This window comes from Cetorhinus maximus, chromosome 6, assembly GCF_964194155.1.
Source record: "Cetorhinus maximus chromosome 6, sCetMax3.hap1.1, whole genome shotgun sequence".
Lineage (NCBI taxonomy): Eukaryota > Metazoa > Chordata > Chondrichthyes > Lamniformes > Cetorhinidae > Cetorhinus > Cetorhinus maximus.
The window spans coordinates 135,210,666-135,232,192 of NC_135884.1; the positions used below are offsets into that span (position 1 = coordinate 135,210,666).

The 21,527-nt window shown below is 42.8% G+C and overlaps 1 protein-coding gene across 1 annotated transcript in view; it reads left to right on the plus strand.

The window, feature by feature from the left end:
- Positions 1-21,527, plus strand: part of plcg2 (phospholipase C, gamma 2) — a 189,345-nt gene that overhangs the window by 122,396 nt on the left and 45,422 nt on the right. The window contains exons 5-13 of the mRNA XM_078544554.1: positions 516-600; positions 3,931-4,014; positions 5,492-5,535; positions 6,926-6,998; positions 8,388-8,489; positions 17,117-17,235; positions 18,070-18,155; positions 18,419-18,539; positions 21,061-21,229. Coding sequence (XP_078400680.1) covers positions 516-600; positions 3,931-4,014; positions 5,492-5,535; positions 6,926-6,998; positions 8,388-8,489; positions 17,117-17,235; positions 18,070-18,155; positions 18,419-18,539; positions 21,061-21,229 — 883 coding nt within the window. The remainder of the gene's footprint in view (positions 1-515; positions 601-3,930; positions 4,015-5,491; positions 5,536-6,925; positions 6,999-8,387; positions 8,490-17,116; positions 17,236-18,069; positions 18,156-18,418; positions 18,540-21,060; positions 21,230-21,527) is intronic.

Here is a 21,527-nt window from a genome sequence, read left to right on the forward strand (position 1 = left end):
CATAAAAATATCTAATTTCTGAAATGGAGGGGGGACAAAATTAATCTGTTCAATTCACTTGTGACAAGATGTTTGTGCATTTGTTTGAACCAGCATACATTTGCTAATAGTTTTTGCCCTGTACTTTATAGAATAAATTGCCTACTCCTGTGCTCCCAGTGAGGACTCACAGTAAAAGCGAGTGTGGATTTCAAACAAAAACAAAAATTGCTGGAAAAACTCAGCAGGTCTGACAGCATCTGTGGAGGGAAAGAGAGTTAACGTTTCGAATCCGTATGACTCTTCTTCACATGAAGACATGAGTTTTTCCAACAATTTTTGTTTTTGTTTCAGATTTCCGGCATCTGCAGTATTTTGCTTTTATCTGTGGATCTCAAAGCCTTATTGCAGGCTCTGTGTCCCATACTCCCTTTGAACATAGCTGGCAGCTTGCAGTGCAGGGTCAGTGAATTTATCCTTGTATAGGAAGGTGCTTTTCATTTGGCTGAATAAATTAATTGCTTACTATTTTGCAGCATCTCCCTCAAGGAGCTGAAGGTCGTGCTACCTCAAGTAAACTTCAAAGTGCCAAGTGTGAAGTTCCTTAAGGACAAGATGGGGGTATTTATCCTTTAAGTTAATTGCCAATTCAGTCTTCTTGACAAGCTGTGATCTGAAATTAAACGTGTTTCATAACAATGCCTTTATCAAAAGAGTGCAAAGAGTACAAAAATAGTACAAAGAGTTGTACTCCGTTTACTCTCCTTTGCTTTCTACCTCTCTCAAAATCTATACATTAAGTTTTATTTCCAGGGGTGTTTTTCTGTTCGGTTCTTGGTCTAGCATTCTCTGCCTTAGGTACTAAGACCTGTACAGGAAATCGAAAATTGAGGTAACAGTTGCCGTTGCAGATGAAAGTTTGATTTTTCCAATAGCTTCAGATTAGAGCTAAAATCTTTAGTAGGAAATGTTGGTCGTTCTGCTTTCAAGCTAAACATTAATGAGGACCTGCATTGCTGATCTGACCATTGTTGCCCTCAATTGGTTTGCACTTGATAGGTATTGTTTTCCTTTACTTTGAACTGAGATAAAATAACAGGATTGCAGGCAATGCCAGGCAGATTACACAATTGGCAGCATTGACATTTTTTGTTTGTATTTCGTGCACTGGTGCAAAAGACTGAGAACTGAAAGGGGGCTCAGAACCATGACAGTCAACTTTAAGCTGCGTGGGCGTACAGTGCTCAGCAAGCTGGGAGATGCCACACAGTGCAGCAAATATTCCCTTTTAAATGCACGCGTGCCAAGTGGCACAATAATCTTAAAGGGACTGCACTGTACAACAAACAGGCCATGCACAACAAAGAAAAATTAGAGGTAAACATTGCTCACAGCTTGTAACATCTCAATCCTACAAGAATGCAAATGTCACCTCAAGTAACTACTTGAATATGACTGTAGAGCAGCTTTCAACAACGAAGTTGCCTGGATAATAGGAGTTGCCTCAGCCTACCTGCAGGGTTTGGTGCTGTTCAGACCAGTTATTCAGATGTCCAAAGCCAAACATGAGACATGCCATGAGCTTGAGGACCAATAGCAACATTGCTGGCAGTCCTCTGAAAATAATTCAGTGCTTTGGCCTATGCCAGCGGGGATTCCAAATCTGAGGATTCCTACGCGTTCTTCCAAAGGATAAAAGTGAGCCACAACAACTTCTTGCACTCTGACATCTCGAGCAGCATTCTGTGCCACCACCTGGTAAGCAAATACTGTGGCTGCATCCTTAGAGGTTCAGAATGTCATTTCTATCATGCCATCATCTGGGAGAACTCTTGCCCCATGGTGCTAGTCAATTGTCCCAAAATGAGGAGCATTCTCACACTGGAATATCAGCGAGACTGGCACTCTTACTGTGCTCTATAGAGCCGACTGATCTTGATTTGCCCACAACAGGTTTCAACATCCTCTGTTTGAAGAAATCCCCAAAGATCTCTAAGCAGTGCAGTAGTTGCATTAAGTGACATGGACCTCTACAAAGAAAAGCCTGCTGTCCTCTTTATAGACTGCCCTGGATCCAGCCACTGTCGTTCTGCCGTTTTAGAGCACTGGATGAAGTGTGCTAATGCTAAGAAAATGATGAATCAGAGCACCTAGAACTATGGAAAGTACTCTTTGAGTGAGTAAAGTGTATTTTCCTGGTTTGGGTGGCAGTCACAACCACTCCTGCTTTATCCGCTCTCCACAGCATTTTTTCTATTCGTTCATGGGATGTGGGCATCACTGGATGGGCCAGCATTTATTGCCCATCTCTAATTGCCCTTGAGAAGGTGGTGGTGTGCTGCCTTCTTGCAGCAGTCCATGTATTGTGGGAACACACATAGTGCTGTTAGGAAGGGAGTTCCAGGATTTTGACAGTGAAGGAACAGCGATATATTTCCAAGTCAGGATGGCGTGTGGCTTGCAGGAGAACTTGCAGGTGGTGGGGTTCCCATGCATCTGCTGCCCTTGTCCTTCTAGGTGGTAGAGGTCGGGAATTTGGAAGGTGCTATTGAAGGAGACTTGGTGAATCCCTGCAGTGCATCTTGTAGATGGTACACCCTGCTGCTTCTGTGCGTCAGTGGTGGAGGGAGTGAATGTTTGTGGAATGGGTGCCAATCAAGCAGGCTGCTTTGTTCTGGATGGTGTTGAGCTTCTTGAGTGTTGTTGGAGATGCACTCATCCAGGCAAGTGGAGAGTATTCCATCACACTCCTGACTTATGCCTTGTAGATGATGGACAGGCTTTGGGGAGTCAGGAGGTGAGGTACACTCTGTAGAATCCCCAGCCTCTAACCTGCTCTTGTAACCACAGCATTTATGTGGCTGGTCCAGTTCAATTTCTGGTCATTGGTAACCCCCCAGGATGTTGATAGTGGGGGATTAAGCAATGGTAATGCCATTGAATGTCAAGAGGAGATGGTTAGATTCTCTGTTGTTGGAGATGGTCACTGCTCAGCACTTATGTGGCCTGAATGCTTGTTGCCACTTACCAACCCTACCCTGAATATGAGTTCTTGCTGCATATGTACATGGGCTGCTTCAGTATCTGAGGAGTTGAAATGGTGCTGAACATTGTGCAATCATCAGCGAACATCGCATTTCTGATCTTATGCTGGAGAGAAGGTCATTGATGAAGCAGCTGAGGATGATTGGGCCTAGCTGTTTCAAAGGCTCCTGCTGCTTTTAATTTAATTATAAGGACCACCATGGCATTTCAATAATGTATTAGTGCCATTACCATTAACAACTTAAGAAGCAGAAGCATTAAGCTCAGGTATTTTTTGTACTCTTCTGAGAGTAATGATAATGGATACCTCCATTATTAAACTGTTCATTACTGCACAAATCACAGCATTAAGATACATTTAAGACATAGAACTTAAAATTACACTCAAGATTGGCATATGAAAGCATAATACATATATTCCAGTCATATGTCTGCTGTTTTAATGGTTAAGGTAACTCATTTATTTTAATAAATGGGGGCAGGGGTTACTCCCCAGCTGTTAAAAATTTAAAAAGGAATGACATTAACACAAACTGCTGCAAATGCTGGAGATCTGAAATAAAAACAGAAAATGTTGAGAGCACTCAGCAGGTCAAGCAGCATCTATAGAAAGAGGAAAAAACAATGTTAACATTTCAGGTCAAGGACTTTTTATCAGAATGGTATTCCCTCGCGTATTACCAATTTAGTAGGTGGTTATCTTCCAAACAGTAGCATGTCTTCTGCAACCAGGGCTTCTGCAATGATTCAGGTTATGAGATGGGCTGTGTGCATCCTGGAACAGTCTCATTCACTTATGTTGAAGACAGCACATCAATGAACATCAGTGAACGTTAATGAACATCAATGAGCATCAATGCTCTCCAGGTATCCCGATGTGAAGTAACTAAATGTCAAACCTTACAGGACACAGGAAATTCCAAGGACGACTTGAGTTTTGAACATTTTCACCAATTCTACAAGAACCTAATGTTTGAAAACCAGAAAGTGGTAAGTATATCTTGTCATTGAAGATTCAATCTTCTCAATGTTTAAATAACAGACTATGTATGTATCAGCAGACTTTTATTACTATTTCCTATTGTTTTTGTTTGTAAATTCCTTTTCCTGTCATGGAGAGCAGCCACAATAATTGATAAGAAGACCCGCAGGCTTCAAAGATTAATGTTCCCAACTTAATTCAATTAATCTATGACATTGATCTGTCCCAGCTATGTAACAGATTTAGCAGTTTCAGATATCACAATGTGGTGCTCAGTGAAAGATCAATGGAAACCTTAAAACCTCATTCCGTACAAAACAAATACTCATCCATATACATTCATTACTACCTGAACTGTCCAATTATTTCTAAAGTAATTGAGTTGATGTACCTACATTATCATTTATTTTACGTTTTTTAAATCTTTCTGCATATTCAAAATCAAAAACGGCCATGAGATATTTTTGTCAAATCTCTCCCTCTCTTGTTTACCTTCTTCAGTCAGGAGCCTGGCATCATCTCTGCAGATGCCAGTCGACTAAGGTAGAAAAACAACTCAGTCAAAACTAACTCAACAGACCTTCGAGTATAACAGTTAAGCAAAAACAAGGGGGTGATTCAACTGCCCACTGCCCTGCAAAAACTGGTTAAAATGGGCACCCACACACCGTGGAGAAGCCAGGGGTTGATGTTCTGCGTTTTTCACCGTTCAGCTGAAGAGTGGCGGCCTAAGCTGGTGGGGTCCTTTTTTAATACTGGGACCTGAATTCAACTTTTGCTAGACTGCCTGAGCAGGAAGAGGCAGCGAGTTTCCCACCGGGCTATCTTACTGAGGGAGCAGAGCAGAGTCAGACCAAGTTCAAAAATTAAGTTTGAAGCTTCCTTTTTTTTTCACTTCCTTGTGGGGCCAGCAGGAACAACAGCACCTCCTCTGGACCCGGCAAGGAATGCAAAGGCCTCCCTGCCTCAAATATCCCCTTGCCCACCGCACTGGTTGTCAGGCCCTCCCCCCAACCCCTTGAATGGCACAGTTGCCATTCATGTCACTTAGCTACTGTTTGGAGGGTGGTGTTTGGACTGCAGGATTTTGAACCGTTACCTGCTTCACATGATTGGGAAGTCAGAATTAAAACACATGTGCTCATTTTTAGAGCAGTGGGTGAATTTCTAATTGAGACGGCTGCTCACACCCCAAAAACTGACCTGCGGTTAAAATTAAGGGCTACGGTTTAAACCCAGGCCTCCTAATTAGGATTCTGTTGTGTAGCATTGTAGTTACTATCCATGATGACATTTCAATCAGTGCACTGCAGCATCACACAAGTTACTTGAAAATTCAATCTTATAAGTGCAATGTCTCTGTAATCCGGTCCCCCTCTTTACCCTGTCGTCACTGTTGCTCATATTGACTTTGTCTTCCTAGCTTTAAAAATAATGTGATGGCTAAAATTAAAACTCATCAGTCAAATGCATTTTTTTTTTCAGATTCTTGAGACCTTTAAAGTCGAGGGAGCTGTATTTATTCTTGGGTAAGAAGACACTGTTTTTTTAATTCTGGGAAGGTAGAATCTCATGCTGTCAATCATAGAGTCTTTAGAACAGATGACATTTAGTCAACCTGAACTAATCTTTGCAGAATATTAAAAAAAACTACAGATCCTCCATCATATCGATTAACTGTATATTGAAGAGTTTTACTCAACCTGGAAGGGCATATCAAGTTTTGATCAATTGTTGCCTTCCTCAAGTCTATCCTAAATTGTCCTTTCACCAGATCCCTTGTGCTGGTGTCTTGGGACATCTTGCAGTAGTGCCACAGAGTTTACTAATCTGTATGTTTTAGAATCTTGCATACTTCTTTTGAGTCCTTACCCAGCAGTCCCCTCTCAGGACTAAAGATCTCCTGCCCCTGAAATTCTGCCTGGATTCTCTCAGACTTCTGCCATATTTTGGTGAGAGGCCTCTCCATCCTTCAAAGAAGTGGTGTAAATGTTGGAAACAGTTGCACACCCTTTCTCTGGTGAGTGGAGGAGTGGTTCTGCTGGTCTCCCACCAATTTTGATTTGCTTGGTCACTGATTTTACCTAACTGCATTTGTAGATCCTTGCTTGCTTTCTTTGACTCAACTGCCCCATCCCTAGTTCAGTCTCCTCTGTGAATTTGATCAGTTTGAACTGGACTTTGAAATCTGTGTTGTTGATGTACAATAGGAAGAGTAAAGCACATCACCAATCCCTCCACACTCCACTCAGTATTTTAATCCCCAGAATTTCACCCTGATATCTGTTCCCTGACAAGTCCCCAGGCATTTGTTTCCTTCAGCCAATCATTATCCTTTCCCACCTTTAACCTTGAATTGCCAAGAAGGATTTCCACGATCTCAGGAAATTGGCATTTTGCAGTCAATTAAGTATACTTGAAGTGTAGTCACTGTTCTAAGGTAGGAAACACTTCAACGAAATTGTATACACACAAAACAGCAACGTGATAATGACAAAGTAATCTGTTTGTGATTTTGGTTCAGGGAGAGAGGTTAGCCAGGATGTTAATCAGGGAGAACTCCTTTACTGTTTTTAAAATAGTGCCGTGGCATCTTTTTTGTCCACGTGAGAAGTCAGATTTGGTTTAACATTTCACCCAAAATGTGAAAGCTTTGACAGTGCAGCACTCCCTCAGTACCGCACGGGGGTATCAGCCTAGACTTTGTGCTCAAGTCTCTGGAGTGGGACCTGCTGCCAACAATGCATACCACAGATGGAAAATGCTCCATTCCCCAGAACACCAAGTTCACAGAACAAGAAAATGTTGGCTTCCACTTATGGTACAGTGTAGTACCCAGCCCAGCTACCCATCACAGATACTTCTTCTCAACTTCATTTGATCTCATTCTCTAACTTTTAGTTTGCTTTCTACTTGCAGAAGAACAGATAGGCCCACTGCCTCAGTTTTGTACCTGCATGATTTCCAGCGGTTTCTACTCCATGAACAGAAGGTAAAATCATAATGTTTGGATTAGCACACAAGATATGATCAGACTTGTGTTTTAAAACTAGATTTCATCTCACTTAAAGGTTAAAAAGAATTCCAACATTAGGCTCATGTTATAATCAAGGCCAAATGATGCAATTAAAGAGTGATAACATGAAGAGTGTTGTCCATGCATCAAAATCAATTATTGATTATGCAGGAAGTATACATTGTGGGTGTCTGCGTAAATCATCCTGCTTACGCTGAAGATTGGGTGACCTCAGATGAAAATCTGTTTGCGGCTCATCCAACTCGATTTTCCAATGGGTGACCAGCGTTCTTGCTTAAAGCAGACAGGAGCCTTACATCGATAGTTAAATCAGGGAGCTATGGCATTCTTGTATACTAGTGAGTGGAATGCTGAGAGGCCTAATTAGTGGTTTTTAAATTGACCTTTTTTTATTCTTTGATGGGATGTAGCTGTCGCTGGCAAGGCCAGCATTTGTTGTTCATCCCTAATTTCCCTTGAACAGAGTAACTTACTAGGCTATTTCAGAGGGCAGTTAAGAATCAACCACATTGCTGTGGATCTGGAGTCACTTGTAGGCCAGACCAGGTAAGGAGAGCAGCTTTCCTTCCCTAAAGGTGAAGCAGATGGATTTTTATGACAATTGATGATAGCTTTATGAAACTAGTTTTTAATTCCAGATTTTGTTAATTGAGTTTAAAATCTGCTAGCTGCTATGGTGGGATTTGAACCCATGTCCCTGGGGCATTAGCCTGGGTCTCTGGATTACTAGTCCAATGACATTACCATTTGCCGCAGTTGCTTGCTGGAAGCTGCTCTTCAAACAGATACGTCTTTATTTTTTAAGAAAATATTTTTGTGGGGTCGTAAGGAATATAAATTCTCCTTCTGGCATTGGCCAAGATGGTTTGACAGATTGGCAGGAGATGGAGCTCAAACTCTAGATTTGGCCAACTTGGCCTGCAGAATTGGCCCCAGAGATGGCCTCCGTGAGTGGCTCCACCCTTTGGCCTTCTGCTGCCAACATAGCTATTCCTCCTTTTCTAACAGGGTGGGTTGCAGGGTGAGAAAAAAAATGGGACAGCTGTTCCAGGGGCAAACTTTACAATAGAGGAGTCCCAGCATAGAAGTTATTTTTAACGGGTGGAAAATTGGCAGTCAGCAAACTTGGCAATTTGACCTCCCCACCCGAGTTCCCGCTGTGAATATGGACTGGCAACATTTACTCTAGTTCTTCCTCCTTTCTCAACAACAGAAGGTGAACTGAATATTCATGAAGATGATAATTAATAGGAAATAAGACAACCTTTCTATGCTAGGCTTTTTTCATGTAATTTGAAATCATCTTTTAGTACAATTTCACATGTCCCTTTTTCTATAACACAGGAATTATGGGCCAGTGATGTTAAGAAGGTTCGCGAGCTGATGACTAGGTCTATTTATGATACTTACAGAGAAACAAATGAACCTTTCTTCTATATAGATGAGGTTTGTATTCTTTTGTGATGCATCATAACATTTAATTAGATGTGGTTAAAAGTGCCAATCCTTCGAATGCAAGTGAAATTTCTCAATTCCTGTTCATTTTAAATCTTCCCCTAAGATTTCCTTCATTTGATGCATTCCTTCGGTATCCTTAAAAGTTGTTGAACAAATGGGATGACTTGCTCTTTGTGGCTTCCATGACTAATATTACAGCCAGTACAATAACACAAACAGTTTCTGCTTCCCCACTCTTTCTGGTTCCTGAGGTTGGTGCAGGTCTCTATCCAACTGCTTACCCGAGAACTGCTCATGTTTTGCTTGATTTCCTAGACATTGAGGGATATTGGTTTTAAAATATCTGAGAGTTCAGAATCATCAATTTCTTTTGTTTTGTTTAGAGAATCATACGGTCCAGGAGGCAGCCTCTCAGCCAATCACTCGTGTGTTTTCTCTTTGAAAGAGTTACCCACTTAGTCCCATTCCCCTGCATTTGGCTAATGCCCTTTTAATGTTTCATTTGCTCAACTTCTGACTAAAACCTCTTCAGGATCCTGTTGCCACCTTTGTTTGTAGTAGGTTATTCCATATCCTAGCAACATTCTGAGTAAAGAATTGGTGATGATCTTAAATTTATACCCTCTAGTTAGTAACTCAGTAACCAGTGGAAATATTTTCCCCATTGACTCTGTTGAAGAAACCCTTCTTAATTTTTAACACCTCTATCAGATCTCCTCTTAACCTTCCCTGCTCGAATGCAAAGAACCCCATGCTCCCTAAGTTTCTCCTCATAACAGATAACTCTTCTCTTTGATATCAATTTATTGAATCTCTTCTGCACCTCCTCTGTGGCCTTAAATGTTATCCTTAAAACAGGGTGACCAAAACTGGAGCCAGCAGTGCTCCCATCTTAGACAAGTGTTCCAAAAGCAGAGCCCAGGGACAAGCAGGGTTAGAGAGCAAGGAATCGTAGCACCAAGATGTGAAGACACAATTCAGTCCTCATTTTAAAGCTCTTAATTTTGTAGATGATCTTATACTGCTAATTCTAATACAAAATGTATGACAATTTGGAAAACTCAGAAGTAGAGTTGGTTAGAGGATAGGAGTGTCTGACCTGTACAGGCTGACTTTCAACACTCAGATACCAATTGGCACACCACAGGCGTGATTCCATTGTGACAAACGTATATTGGCAGTCTCCAATATAAATATGGACATAGGAATGCATAATGGGAAAAATTCGACCAAAATGTGAGAACAGAAATGCACGCAGCAGTTGCTGGAACAACTTGCTAGTAACCTTTGCCACATATCTGATGTGCTGAAGGAAAAGAATTAGTGTTTCTGTATCAGCTTTCACAAACCCAGGATGTTCCAAAATGCTTTACAGCCAAGTAAATAGTTCTGAAGTGCAGTCACTGTTGTAAGAAGCTCAAAGAGTCTAATTGGGTTATTTTTGCTCCTGTACACAACAGTCCCTGAGTTTCCCCTTTTCACTTTCAAGGTGGAAAATTGCAGGTTGGCACAAGAAGAAACAAAAACACCCTGTTCCATGAGACCAATGTGATGTTTCCTTTTAAGCAAAATACTGCAGATGCTGGAAATCCAAAATAAAAACAGAAAATTGAAATACTCAGCATGTCTGGCAGTATCTGTGGAGAGAGGGAAACAGAGTTAACATTTCGAGTCATTGACCTGAAACGTTATTTCTGGGTTTTTTCCTCCACTGATGCTGCCACGTTTGATGTTTTCCTTGTTGATTAAGATCACATTTTTCACCCATTGATGTTATTTATCAATGCCCCACCAAGTTGACTAGAATTGTGCCTCTGCACTAAAAGCAGCCAACGCAGGAACAGTTCCAGTAACTGGGCATTTCACCACTGCAGGAATCTTACCACAGGTAGTTTCAGTTCTGGGGGCTGCTTCCGGACTGGAGGAGGCTCAGAATGGGGGAAGTTTTAACCTTGGGGATTTCAGCAATGGTGGATTTAGTAAAGGATATTTTCAACACATGAGGGTTTCAATGCTGAGGAGTTTCAGTATGAGGAGAGTTTCATTATGGAGAAAATTTTGATATGGGGGAGTGATAGATTTTATCTTTCCTTCGTTGCAGCTGAAGCAATCAACACCACATTTGGCATATTGGAATAAATTTTACATTGTGACTTTTTCGAGTTACATTCGTCATAGTTCAAACAATTCAGCTCTTCCCTTATACTAGGGAGCTGGACTTGCCTGGAAATTTAAGTTTCTCTTACTGGATTCAAATAGAAATCTTTAGCAGGCTAGTTAAGACAATGCAAAATTCCCGTTCTGAGGAACATTGATTCAAAAAGTTGACTTTTATTCTCTTCACAGAAGCTGCCTGAGCTACTGCCGTATTTTGTTTTATTTAATTCACCGAATCAGCCATGTTTTCATGCTCCACTGAATCGCCTCAGTTTGTTTTGTGGATAGCTGACAGGGTGTAGTTTACAGCAGGAATTTAATAGATTGTGAGGAAGGTGTCTGAGATATAGTCCTCACGTTTTCCCTGGGTAACAATGCGCTGTGTCCAGCAGGGGAGACCCACAGCAGAAAAGGAAGAATAGTCAAAGTGATAGAGTGCAGGGCTCACAACCCTTTTGTTTCTGAGGGGCACCCATCCATGTTCTAAAATTTCACGCACCCCCTGTAACACATCACAAATATTTTTTCTGCATTAAATTTAGTTATACAACTAAACAAATACATTTAATTAATATTTTTTATTTTAATTGATGCAAAGCTTGTGGCCAGTGTTGAGCAACATTTCTGTCAAGACCTGGAGATATGAACTCCTAGATATGCAGTGGCAGGGTGTCCCCTGCTCCATTTAGTCACTCCAGCATGGCTGCATTCTCGGTTGCCTGGGCCCTAACCTCTGCAATTCTCTCCCTGATCCTCTCCACCTCTCAATCCTTCTTTAAGACGCTCCTTAAAACCTACCTGTTTGACCAAGCTCTTGATCATCTAACCTTCTATCTCCTTATGTGGCTCGCTGTCATATTTTGTTTTATTTTGTTCCTGTGAAGCACCATAGAGTGCTCATTGTGTTAAAGGCACCATATAAATATGTGTTATTATTGCTTCTTTGTATGCTGCGCTAAGTATTACAATATATTTAATATTGATTCAAAGGGGCCACTGAGGTTGAAGCCTCCCATTCCACTTTTCCTCATTTCAGGAAATTGAACAGTTGTTTGAAAGTGATTTTCATCAACCTGTGACTGTAAATCACATTTTCTTAGATCATATCACGACCTTCAACACCCCTTTGTTCCTTTTGTCTGTGACATCTTTTGATTATCTGCTCCTATCACTGCTTGCTTGTCCCTACAACCACCCACCCCCACCCCAACTTCTCTCCCCCACCTCCCCCCATAAACCAGCTTATATTTCATCCCTCTCCTAACTATACTCAGTTCTGCTGAAGGGTCATGAGGACTCGAAACGTCAACTCTTTTCTTCTCCACCGATGCTGCCAGACCTGCTGAGTTTTTCCAGGTAATTCTGTTTTTGTTTTGGATTTCCAGCATCCACAGTAGTTTTTTTGTTTTTATCACTGTAAATCCTGATGTCCTGCTATGGACATTTCAAAGCAAAGGTAGAAAATATTGGGAACAAAAACAAAAATACCTGGAAAAACTCAGCAGGTCTGACAGCATCTGTGGAGAGGGATACAGTTGACATTTCGAGCCCTTATGACCCATCATCAGAACTAAGACATATAGAAATGAGATGAAGTATAAGCTGGTAGAAGGGGGTGGGACAGGAGAGCTCGATAGAGGGCCAATGATAGGTGGAGGCCAAGAAGAGACTGCCAAAGATGTCATAGACAAAAGGACAAAGGGGTATTGACGGTGGTAATATTATCTAAAGGATGTGCTAATGGGGACATTAAGGGAAGCAAGCTAGTGGCAGATGGCCCTAGTGTGGGTGGGGTAGGGGGAAGGAATCGAAATGGGCTAAAAGGTGGAGATGAAACAAAAGATCGAAATAAATTTAAAAATAGGAGGGAAAAGAAAAATATATAGTTGTAAAAAAATTATAAATTATTGGAAAAAGGGGGTGGGGATGGAGGAGAGAGTTCATGATCTCAAATTGTTGAACTCAATATTCAGTCTGGAAGGCTGTAAAGTGCCTAGTCGGAAGATGAGGTGCTGTTCCTCCAGTTTGCGTTGAGCTTCACTGGAACATTGCAGCAGGCCAAGGACGGACATGTGGGCATGAGAGCAGGGTGGTGTGTTGAAATGGCAAGCGACAGGGAGGTCTGGGTCATGCTTGTGGACAGACTGAAGGTGTTCTGCAAAGCGGTCACCCAGTCTGCCTTTGGTCTCTCCAATGTAGAGGAGACCGTATTGGGAGCAGCGAATGCAGTAGACTAAATTGAGGGAAGTGCAAGTGAAATGCTGCTTCACTTGAAAGGAGTGTTTGGGCCCTTGGACGGTGAGAAGGGGGGAAGTAAAGGGGCAGGTGTTGCACCTTCTATGGTTGCATGGGACGTTGCCATGGGAGGGGTATTGAGGTGTAGGGGGTGATGGAGGAGTAGACCAGGGTGTCCCTGAGGGAACGATCCCTGTGGAAAGCCGCCAGGGGAGGTGAAGGGAAGATGTGTTTGGTAGTGGCATCATGCTGGAGTTGGCGGAAATGGCGGAGGATGATCCTTTGAATGTGGAGGCTGGTGGGGTGATAAGTGAGGACAAGGGGGACCCTATCATGGTTCTGGGAGGGAGAGGAAGGTGTGAGGGCGGATGCGCGGGAGATGGGCCGGACACGATTGAGGGCCCTGTCAACCACCATGGGTGGAAAACCTCGGTTAAGGAAGAAGGAAGACATGTCAGAGGAACTGTTTTGGAAAGTAGCATCATCAGAACAGATGCGACGGAGGCGAAGGAACTGAGAGAATGGGATGGAGTCCTTACAGGAAGCGGGGTGTGAGGAGCTGTAGTCGAGGTAGCTGTGGGAGTCGGTAGGCTTATAATGAATATTGGTGGACAGTCTATCACCAGAAATTGAGACAGAGAGGTCAAGGAAGGGAAGGGAACTGTCAGAGAAGAACCATATGAAAATGATGGAGGGGTGGAAATTGGAAGCAAAATTAATAAATTTTTCCAGATCCAGACGAGAGCATGAAGCGGCACCGAAGCAATCATCGATATAACCGGAGAAAGAGTTGTGGGAGGGGGCCGGAGTAGGACTGGAACAAGGAATGTTCCATATACCCCATAAAGAGACAGGCATAACTGGGGCCCATGCTTGTACCCATAGCCACACCTTTTATTTGGAGGAAGTGAGAGGAGTTAAAGGAGAAATTGTTCAGTGTGAGAACAAGTTCAGCCAGACGGAGGAGAGTGGTGGTGGAAGGGGGTTGTTCGGGCCTCTGTTCGAGGAAGAAGCGGAGAGACCTCAGACCATCCCGGTTGGGGGATAGAGGTGTAGAGGGATTGGACGTTCATGGTGAAGAGGAGGCGGTCGGGGCCAGGGAACTGGAAATTGTTGATATGATGTAGGGTGTGAGAGGAATTGTGGATGTAGGTGGGAAGAGACTGGACAAGGGGAGAGAGAATGGAGTCAAGAGAGCAAGAAATAAGTTCAATGGGGCAGGAACAGGCTGACACGATCGGTCTGCCGGGACAGTCCTGTTTGTGGATTTTGGGTAGGAGGTAAGTATTGGGTGTGGCATTGCGAAACAGAATATAAATGGATGAAACTGAGAGTCAGTTTAATCTGTTTCTCTATATTCATCAGACCTGATCATATAGGCGGTCAACTGAAGGAGAATTATCTGTGAATTGGTTCTCCACCCCTGTGTTGTTCAGGGCATGGAACACCAGGGGACTAATTTTTTTTCTCTGAGGGTTGTGTGACTTTGGAACTCTCTGCATCAGAAGGAGGTGGAGGCGGGGTCATTGAATATTGTAAAGGCAGATGTAGATAGATTCTTGTTAGGCAAGGGAATCAAAGGTTATCGGGTTTAGATGGGAACGTGGAAATTTAAATACAAGAAGATCAGCCATGATCTTATTGAATGGCAGAGCAGGCTCGAGGGGCTGAATGGTCCACTCCAGTTCCTATGAAGTTTCAGGCTCTTGTTTAAGAACATGGGCAGAATTTTGCCGTGGGCGAGCAGGGGGCGGGGCCCACTCGCCGACGTGTAAAATGACGCAGGATCATGTTGGGCGGACCCCCCGATGTCATCCCGCCCCATTTAAATTTTCAGGAAGGCGGGGGCGCAGCAAAATCAGCTGTGGGCCCGCCGACCTGTCAATGGCCAATTGAGGCCATTGACAGGATCATTTTAAACAATTAAAGGACCTGCCCATCTAACCTTAAGGTTGGTGAGCAGGCCAGGAGCCCCGGTGGGGAATAGAAAAAACATGAAACCTCATCCAGCAGCAGTTCTAAAAAGTTTAATAAAGTTTTACTGTAATTTATGAACATGTCCCATCTCGTGTGACATTGTCACATGAGGGGGACATGTCAGGGAATTTTCTTTTCTCTATTTTTAATCTTTTTCAAAGTGTCAGCGATCTCCCTGAGGCAGCACTTAGCCTCAGGGAGATGTGCACTCTTTCGTGCGCATGCGCAAAAGAGCGAACTCTCGCTTTTGGGGAATTCCCCCCCCCCCACCGCTCGCACAGGGAGCGCATAGCGCTTCCCAGCGGACGTCACGCTGGGCAGGCCTTAATTGGCCCGCTCACATAAAATGACGGCACGGCCCGCTTCTCCAGCGGGATCGGCTCCCCGCCCGCCAGAGATTGGATTGGGCCCGCCCGCCCGACAGGCAGAAAATTCTGCCCCATATGTTGAATGTGAGATTTTTGTTTGGCTGCAGTTCCCTGGGGAGCCACTGGGTGCCAGCAGCATTCTGGGTTTGATCACTGATATGAAGCACTAACGCTGAGCTTTTGTTTGGCAGAACCCTTGAAATCTTCTTGCGGAGCCCCCAGTTGAGAAGCCCTGATTATAGTGAACTTTACCAGCCCATCTCATCAGACAGGAAATGTTTGACGTAAATGAGAGAGAGAAAACTATCATTGAAAACAATGAGAGAAGAACAAACTCAGGAGATATCACACTGACATAGTTATTAAATGAACAGCTCTAATTATGAACATGCAATAATGAGCATGAATTTAAATTCTTTGGTTCATTTGTACCGTAAACCCCAGAATAACATTGCAATTAATTCACGAGAATTTTAATCCCTGCATCGAGAGAATGTTCATTTAAATTTTGACTTATAAGAAGGGAGGCAAAAATCTGATGCCAGCAATCTCCTCTGAGGTTCTCCCTCAGCCACGGCAATTCTTGAGGAGGACCTGTATCTATACTTTTATCTGGGATTTTCTTTCCTGAAATTGCGTCAGCCAATTGGGAGAACCATCAAGAAAATCCCCAGCACAAGTCTTTAAATATGAGTGCAATTGCTGAACAGCGACAGCTACCCTTATGATGCTGTGATGTCTGGACATCACACTCAAGAGCTTATGAAGAACTAATTCAGATTTACTGAGTCAAGGAGCAATGATTCCATATTTCTAGGGAGATAAATGGTTCACCCTAGAGTACACTGACACCTCAGTGCATCCTGAGATGCGCTGCTCAAAACTCAAAGTGACAAATAGCTGGAGGCTGACCTGCCTGAGCAGAAAGCAACAAATTGTGCTGGGTATTTTTGTTTGTATCATTGTTTCAGATTTGGTCCATTTAGAAGCACACCATGATGCTTTAAAATCTTCGCTGGGGTACCGTGTAACTGGCATGTTGTTTTTTTTAGCTTTTCCTTTCCTTTCGGAAAGGATTTACTCCTCACAGATCTACAGAACCCGGGTGGTGTTTGGTGTCTCACCTAATTGGCCTTCATTGATTTTCAGGCCATAATCAGGGAGTGTTGACAAACCTGTTTAACTGTTGTGAGTGTCTTGTTTTTTGTTTCAATGATGCACACAGGCTGTCGACATTGTAGCTGAGCTAACTTTATTGATAACACATTTTCCTAACATAAACACACACCTGCAGAAACTGAATTCTATTAAGGCAGGTTCCAATGTGTGCTATCTAACCTTCAACATCCAGGTATATTACCGTATCGTATCCAATACTGGAGTCCACTACCACAATCAACTACTATCATGACAGTGGAGAGGCTTGTGTGGGGGGGAGGAGGGGTGGGTGGGTGGGTGGAGGTGGGTGGTGGGGGTGGAGGAGGACACAGTTTACCCTGATTCTGCACTTCCCTAACATCCACATAAGTGTAATCCCAGTGGGGGTCACTGGACAAGGATCCCTAGCTGATTCTTTTACCCCTTAACCAGATTGCTGGCCCCAATTATATAATCTCCTTTCTGGGAATAGCTAACCTAGTGCGAGTTGGTGATTAAGCATGGGCCGATCTTGGCCTCTACAGCTTAGTGCCAACTAGTGAAACTTGTGAGCCATCAGAGGAAACTTTTGGGTTCTAACTTACATTATTCATTCCATTCACTGTGGGTTTGTGTTAAAATTCTAATTGAACTGCTTTAAAATGTGCCCTTTGTTCAGATTCACTTTACAGCAAGGTTAAATTGCTGCAATGTCTCTTCATTTTGTTTTTTATTTTCCAGTTTTTGACATATTTGTTTTCAAGAGAAAACACGATCTGGGATACCAAGTATGATTCCATTTGTCCCCAGGATATGAACAACCCATTATCACATTACTGGATCTCATCATCTCATAACACGTAAGGAACTTATTTTGCCTGGTTTTAAAGGATTTTTTTTTCATAAGGTAGAGACTAATATATATTTTTCTTTAGTGTTTTTTTGTATTGATATTGCATTAATAAATGAATGTCCTTCATTTCCTGCCTCTTGAAACTCTGAGTGGGGCTACCAGCCACCTGACAGCCTTTGACCACATTGTCCAGGGGTTGGCTTGACTTTCAACCAAGGCTGGACATATTGGTTAAAACAGTATGCAGCCTCTTCAGTAACACTCAAAAACATTGACACTGATTAACAATAATCATTTATCAGTTATTTGAAACATTTAAATGTGTGTTGTTAGGTCCCCGAATCTGAAGGGAGTTTGACTGTAATAATTACTGAACTTTATGAATCTACAGGTCATATGGGTTTCATTATCATAAAATGCTGATCAAAATTATGGCTCAGATCACCCTTGTTCTCCCAATGAAAGACTGGGGGAGCATTTGAGATTTTTTTCAGTACTGCATACCCAAATCCCACATGTTATCTGCTTGAGCCCTGCACCCAGTTTGCCACCACTTCACAGCCTCATCTAATAACATTTTCAATAAAGATTAAAATCAGTCATGAAGTACACATCAGAATGATGGGAACCCTTATTAAGTAACCTTTCAGTTTTAATAAAAAGCTTTGAATGATAGAATGGTACAGCACAGAAATATGTCATTTGCCCATCAAGGCTATCTTGGCATTTTTCTGCACATGAACTATATAGTATAAACCGATCCCCCTGCTCAAATTATGTGAAATTCAACCTGATTAAGACTGCTTAAAGGTAATCATATGCCTTTCTTTCAATACTTCAGGTACCTCACGGGAGATCAGGTTCGTAGCGATTCATCTACAGAAGCATATGCCAGATGCCTGAGGATGGGGTGTCGATGTATTGAGTGTAAGTTGAACATATGGGAAAAGAAATCTATGTCCTCTGCTTTTGTGCTCTCAGTCCACGTTAAACAGCACGAACAGATCTACGTTATCAATATCCTTCAATATTTTAATGGCCTGGATCATTTCCTTCTTCAACCTTCCCTTCATTTGAAGCTTAGCTTTTACAGTGGAGTTTCAAACTGAATCCCTGGTTTCTGTGAGATTGTATCACATACATTCTTTCCTCTACGATACTGATGCTGCATTTGCTTTTAACTGTTTTAGTGGATTGCTGGGATGGGCCGGACGGGAAGCCAATTATTTATCACGGCTGGACGCTTACATCGAAAATCAAGTTTGATGATGTTGTTGATGCCATCAAAATTCATGCCTTTGTTTCATCAGAGTAAGTTTCAACTGTTTATTTTGTTTGGGTGTTTTAGCTGCTGGAACATTGTTGCCCCTGCAGGCAAATTCAGTCACCATGTCAGGGGTTCTGCCCATTCATCAAACTGAAAGGTCTGGACAATGGAACAACTGCCAGTTCTGATGAAGGGCATATTTGTAAAATGTTAATACAGGGACACAAGAAATAGGGGCAGGAGTAGTCCACGTGGCCCATTGAGGCTGCTCCACCAATTCAGTATCAGCCTGGCTGATCCTGGGCTTCAACTCCACTTTCCTGCCCTTTCCCAATATCCCTTGAGTCCCTGAGATACATTTGTTTTCTCTTTATTTATATGTACTGTCTGAGCTGCAGCATATTCCCAGGGTTGTTTTTTATGTTTCAGAGTTCCAACATTTACAACTTTTTTTTATTTAGTGTTTTATCCGTTAGTCCGGCTGGAATGCTGGTCCATGATATCTCCGGAATAACTGAGCTGTGTTGTGAGAACTGCAGTGTTAAAAAAGAATTGCTTGTGGATATAAGCAACACTGGCAAGTCGTCATTTATTGCACATGCCTAAATGCTCTTTGGGACACTCTCAGTACTGCACTGGATTACCAGTGCCATTAGGTGCTCACATACCTTGTGTGGGACATGAACCTTTAACTATCTGAAAGAAAGAAAAGCTTGCATTTATATAGCAGCTTTCATGACCATGGATGTCCCAAAGTGCTTTACAGCCAGTGTAGTCATAGTTGTAATGTGGGAAACTTGGCAGCCAATTTGGACACAGCAAGCTCCCACAATGTCATAAAGACCAGATAATCTTTTTTTGTGATGTTGATTGAGGGATGGATATTGGTGGGGAGACTGGGGATAACTTCACTGCACTTCTTTGTGGGATTTTTTTAATGTCCAGCTGAGAGGACTGACAAGGTCTCAGTTTAAGGCCTCAATCAAAGGACTGCACCTTCAACGGTGCAGCACTCCTTCTGTGCTGCACTGGAGCATCAGCTTTGATTTTTATGCTCAAGTCCTGGAGTGAGACTTGAATCTACAACCTTCTAACTCAGAGGTGAGAGATCCACCAACTGAGTTATGACTGATACCTAGAAGAAGCACCATCTCATTTCTGACAATTTTTGTAAATGAATATTCTGCTCATATATAGGTCTCCTCACAACATTTAGCATTTCTCTGCATGGCTTCAGGTGAAATATTTTGGAATGATGATGTTACCTTTTTAAAAAAAAACATATATATAAAACAATGAAATTTCACTGTTGCTTTCTAGTGTTTGATTTGATACTACTTGGCAGTAATTATAGTATTTATTGTTTGTTATTGTTTGTGCTGCTTTAATTCCAGGCAATGAACTACTTACCATTTCAGACAGCTAAGACCAAAATTTAGGGGCTTCCAATTTTCCTGGCACGAAAGGGGGGCCAGTTTAACTGGCTGGTGATGGGCACCCGGCAGCAGGTTGGCAGGCGGTTGGAGGGGGTGGCGTGGGGGAGGTAGGCAGCACTCTAGGGAGGCCTACAACCTTCCCTCCCTGCATGCCTGGATGTGGGTGCAGCCCTGTAGAGGAATTTTGCCACCCAACACCATCCCTTGCCACACATGCATACACACACGCGCACTCACACAGGCAATCAACTCTTTCTCTTGGCCTGGCCGCTTTTTCCATTCTTATTTCAATTTTTAAAAATGTTGGTGAGAAGGGCACCTTCATGTTGAAATACCCGCTCATTTACTTACCCACTGCAGCCTGGTGATTCTTTGAAGCTGGAAGGCCTCTGATTGGCCCTTCAGCTTCTTCAGCCCAGCCACCCTTATTGGACAGAGTACCTGTCACCATGCTAATTGAGCGGGGTGGGAGAGCAGGGTGGGGAACGCTCCAATCAAGATCTTAAACAGAGAGTACTCTGTTCTCCCCGTGGACTGAGTTCGACACCTGGAAACAGTCCCGACTCCTGTTTCCTTTCCCCGAAGCAATAACTCAGCCTCTTGTGCATGTATCAAGCACTTCCCTAGGACAGCTGGATGCAGAATGAAACATCCATCTCTGTTGCTCCAATAATGTGCCACACCCCAACCTCAGAGAAGCAGCCCCTCCAATGTGACATTGCTTTCAATTCCCCACACCAGTCCTACATAGACTTGGCTGAATGATATTATTAGTTATTGCCAAATTTGTGTTAGGGGATTCTGCCCCAGCCCTGAACCTGGATTGAGGCTGCCCAAACACACTTCACCTAGCAGCTACACAGCCAATAGATTTTGGAGATTTCCCTCCTGTGAGCCTGGACTGAGTTTGGAACCAGGTGCTAGAGGTGAAAGGGCAGTGTCTAACCCACTGCATCACCGAGTTCCCAATTCCAATGCTCTTGTATCTGTTTTCTTGAACTGGTTTGATCAGCTATCACACATTTATTATTAGTATTTTACTGCAATTGCTCATTGGATGCATGCCATACCATTCCGATTTTATCTGGTACAGTGGATGTGGTACTAATTTTATCGTTGACTTTCTAAGGTACCCAGTCATACTTTCAATTGAAGAACACTGTACCGTTGAGCAGCAACGACACATGGCCTGCAAGTTCAAGGAAACTTTTGGGTCTATGCTTATCACCAAACCAATTGAAGCAAATGCAGAGCAGTTGCCATCCCCGGCACAGCTTACAAATAAAATAATTATTAAGGTGAGAGCGTCACGTTGGGTTTACCATTTTCACATGGGTTAAATTTACGCATCAAAGCACTGTTCAAACAGGAGATGTTTAGAAAACATGTTTTCACACAAAAGAATGGAATTCGTTACCATAAATGGCCGTTAAAGCCGAGCCAATCACTGAGTTTAAACACTTGAAGAAAGGCTGTTATGGAAGGAAATAGGAGAACGGGATTAGGATTAAAAACTCCAATGTGCAGCTGCCAGCAGAACAGGCACAGGAGCCGATAGGCTTCCTGTGAATTTGGGGGATGCTTGAGATTTTGTTC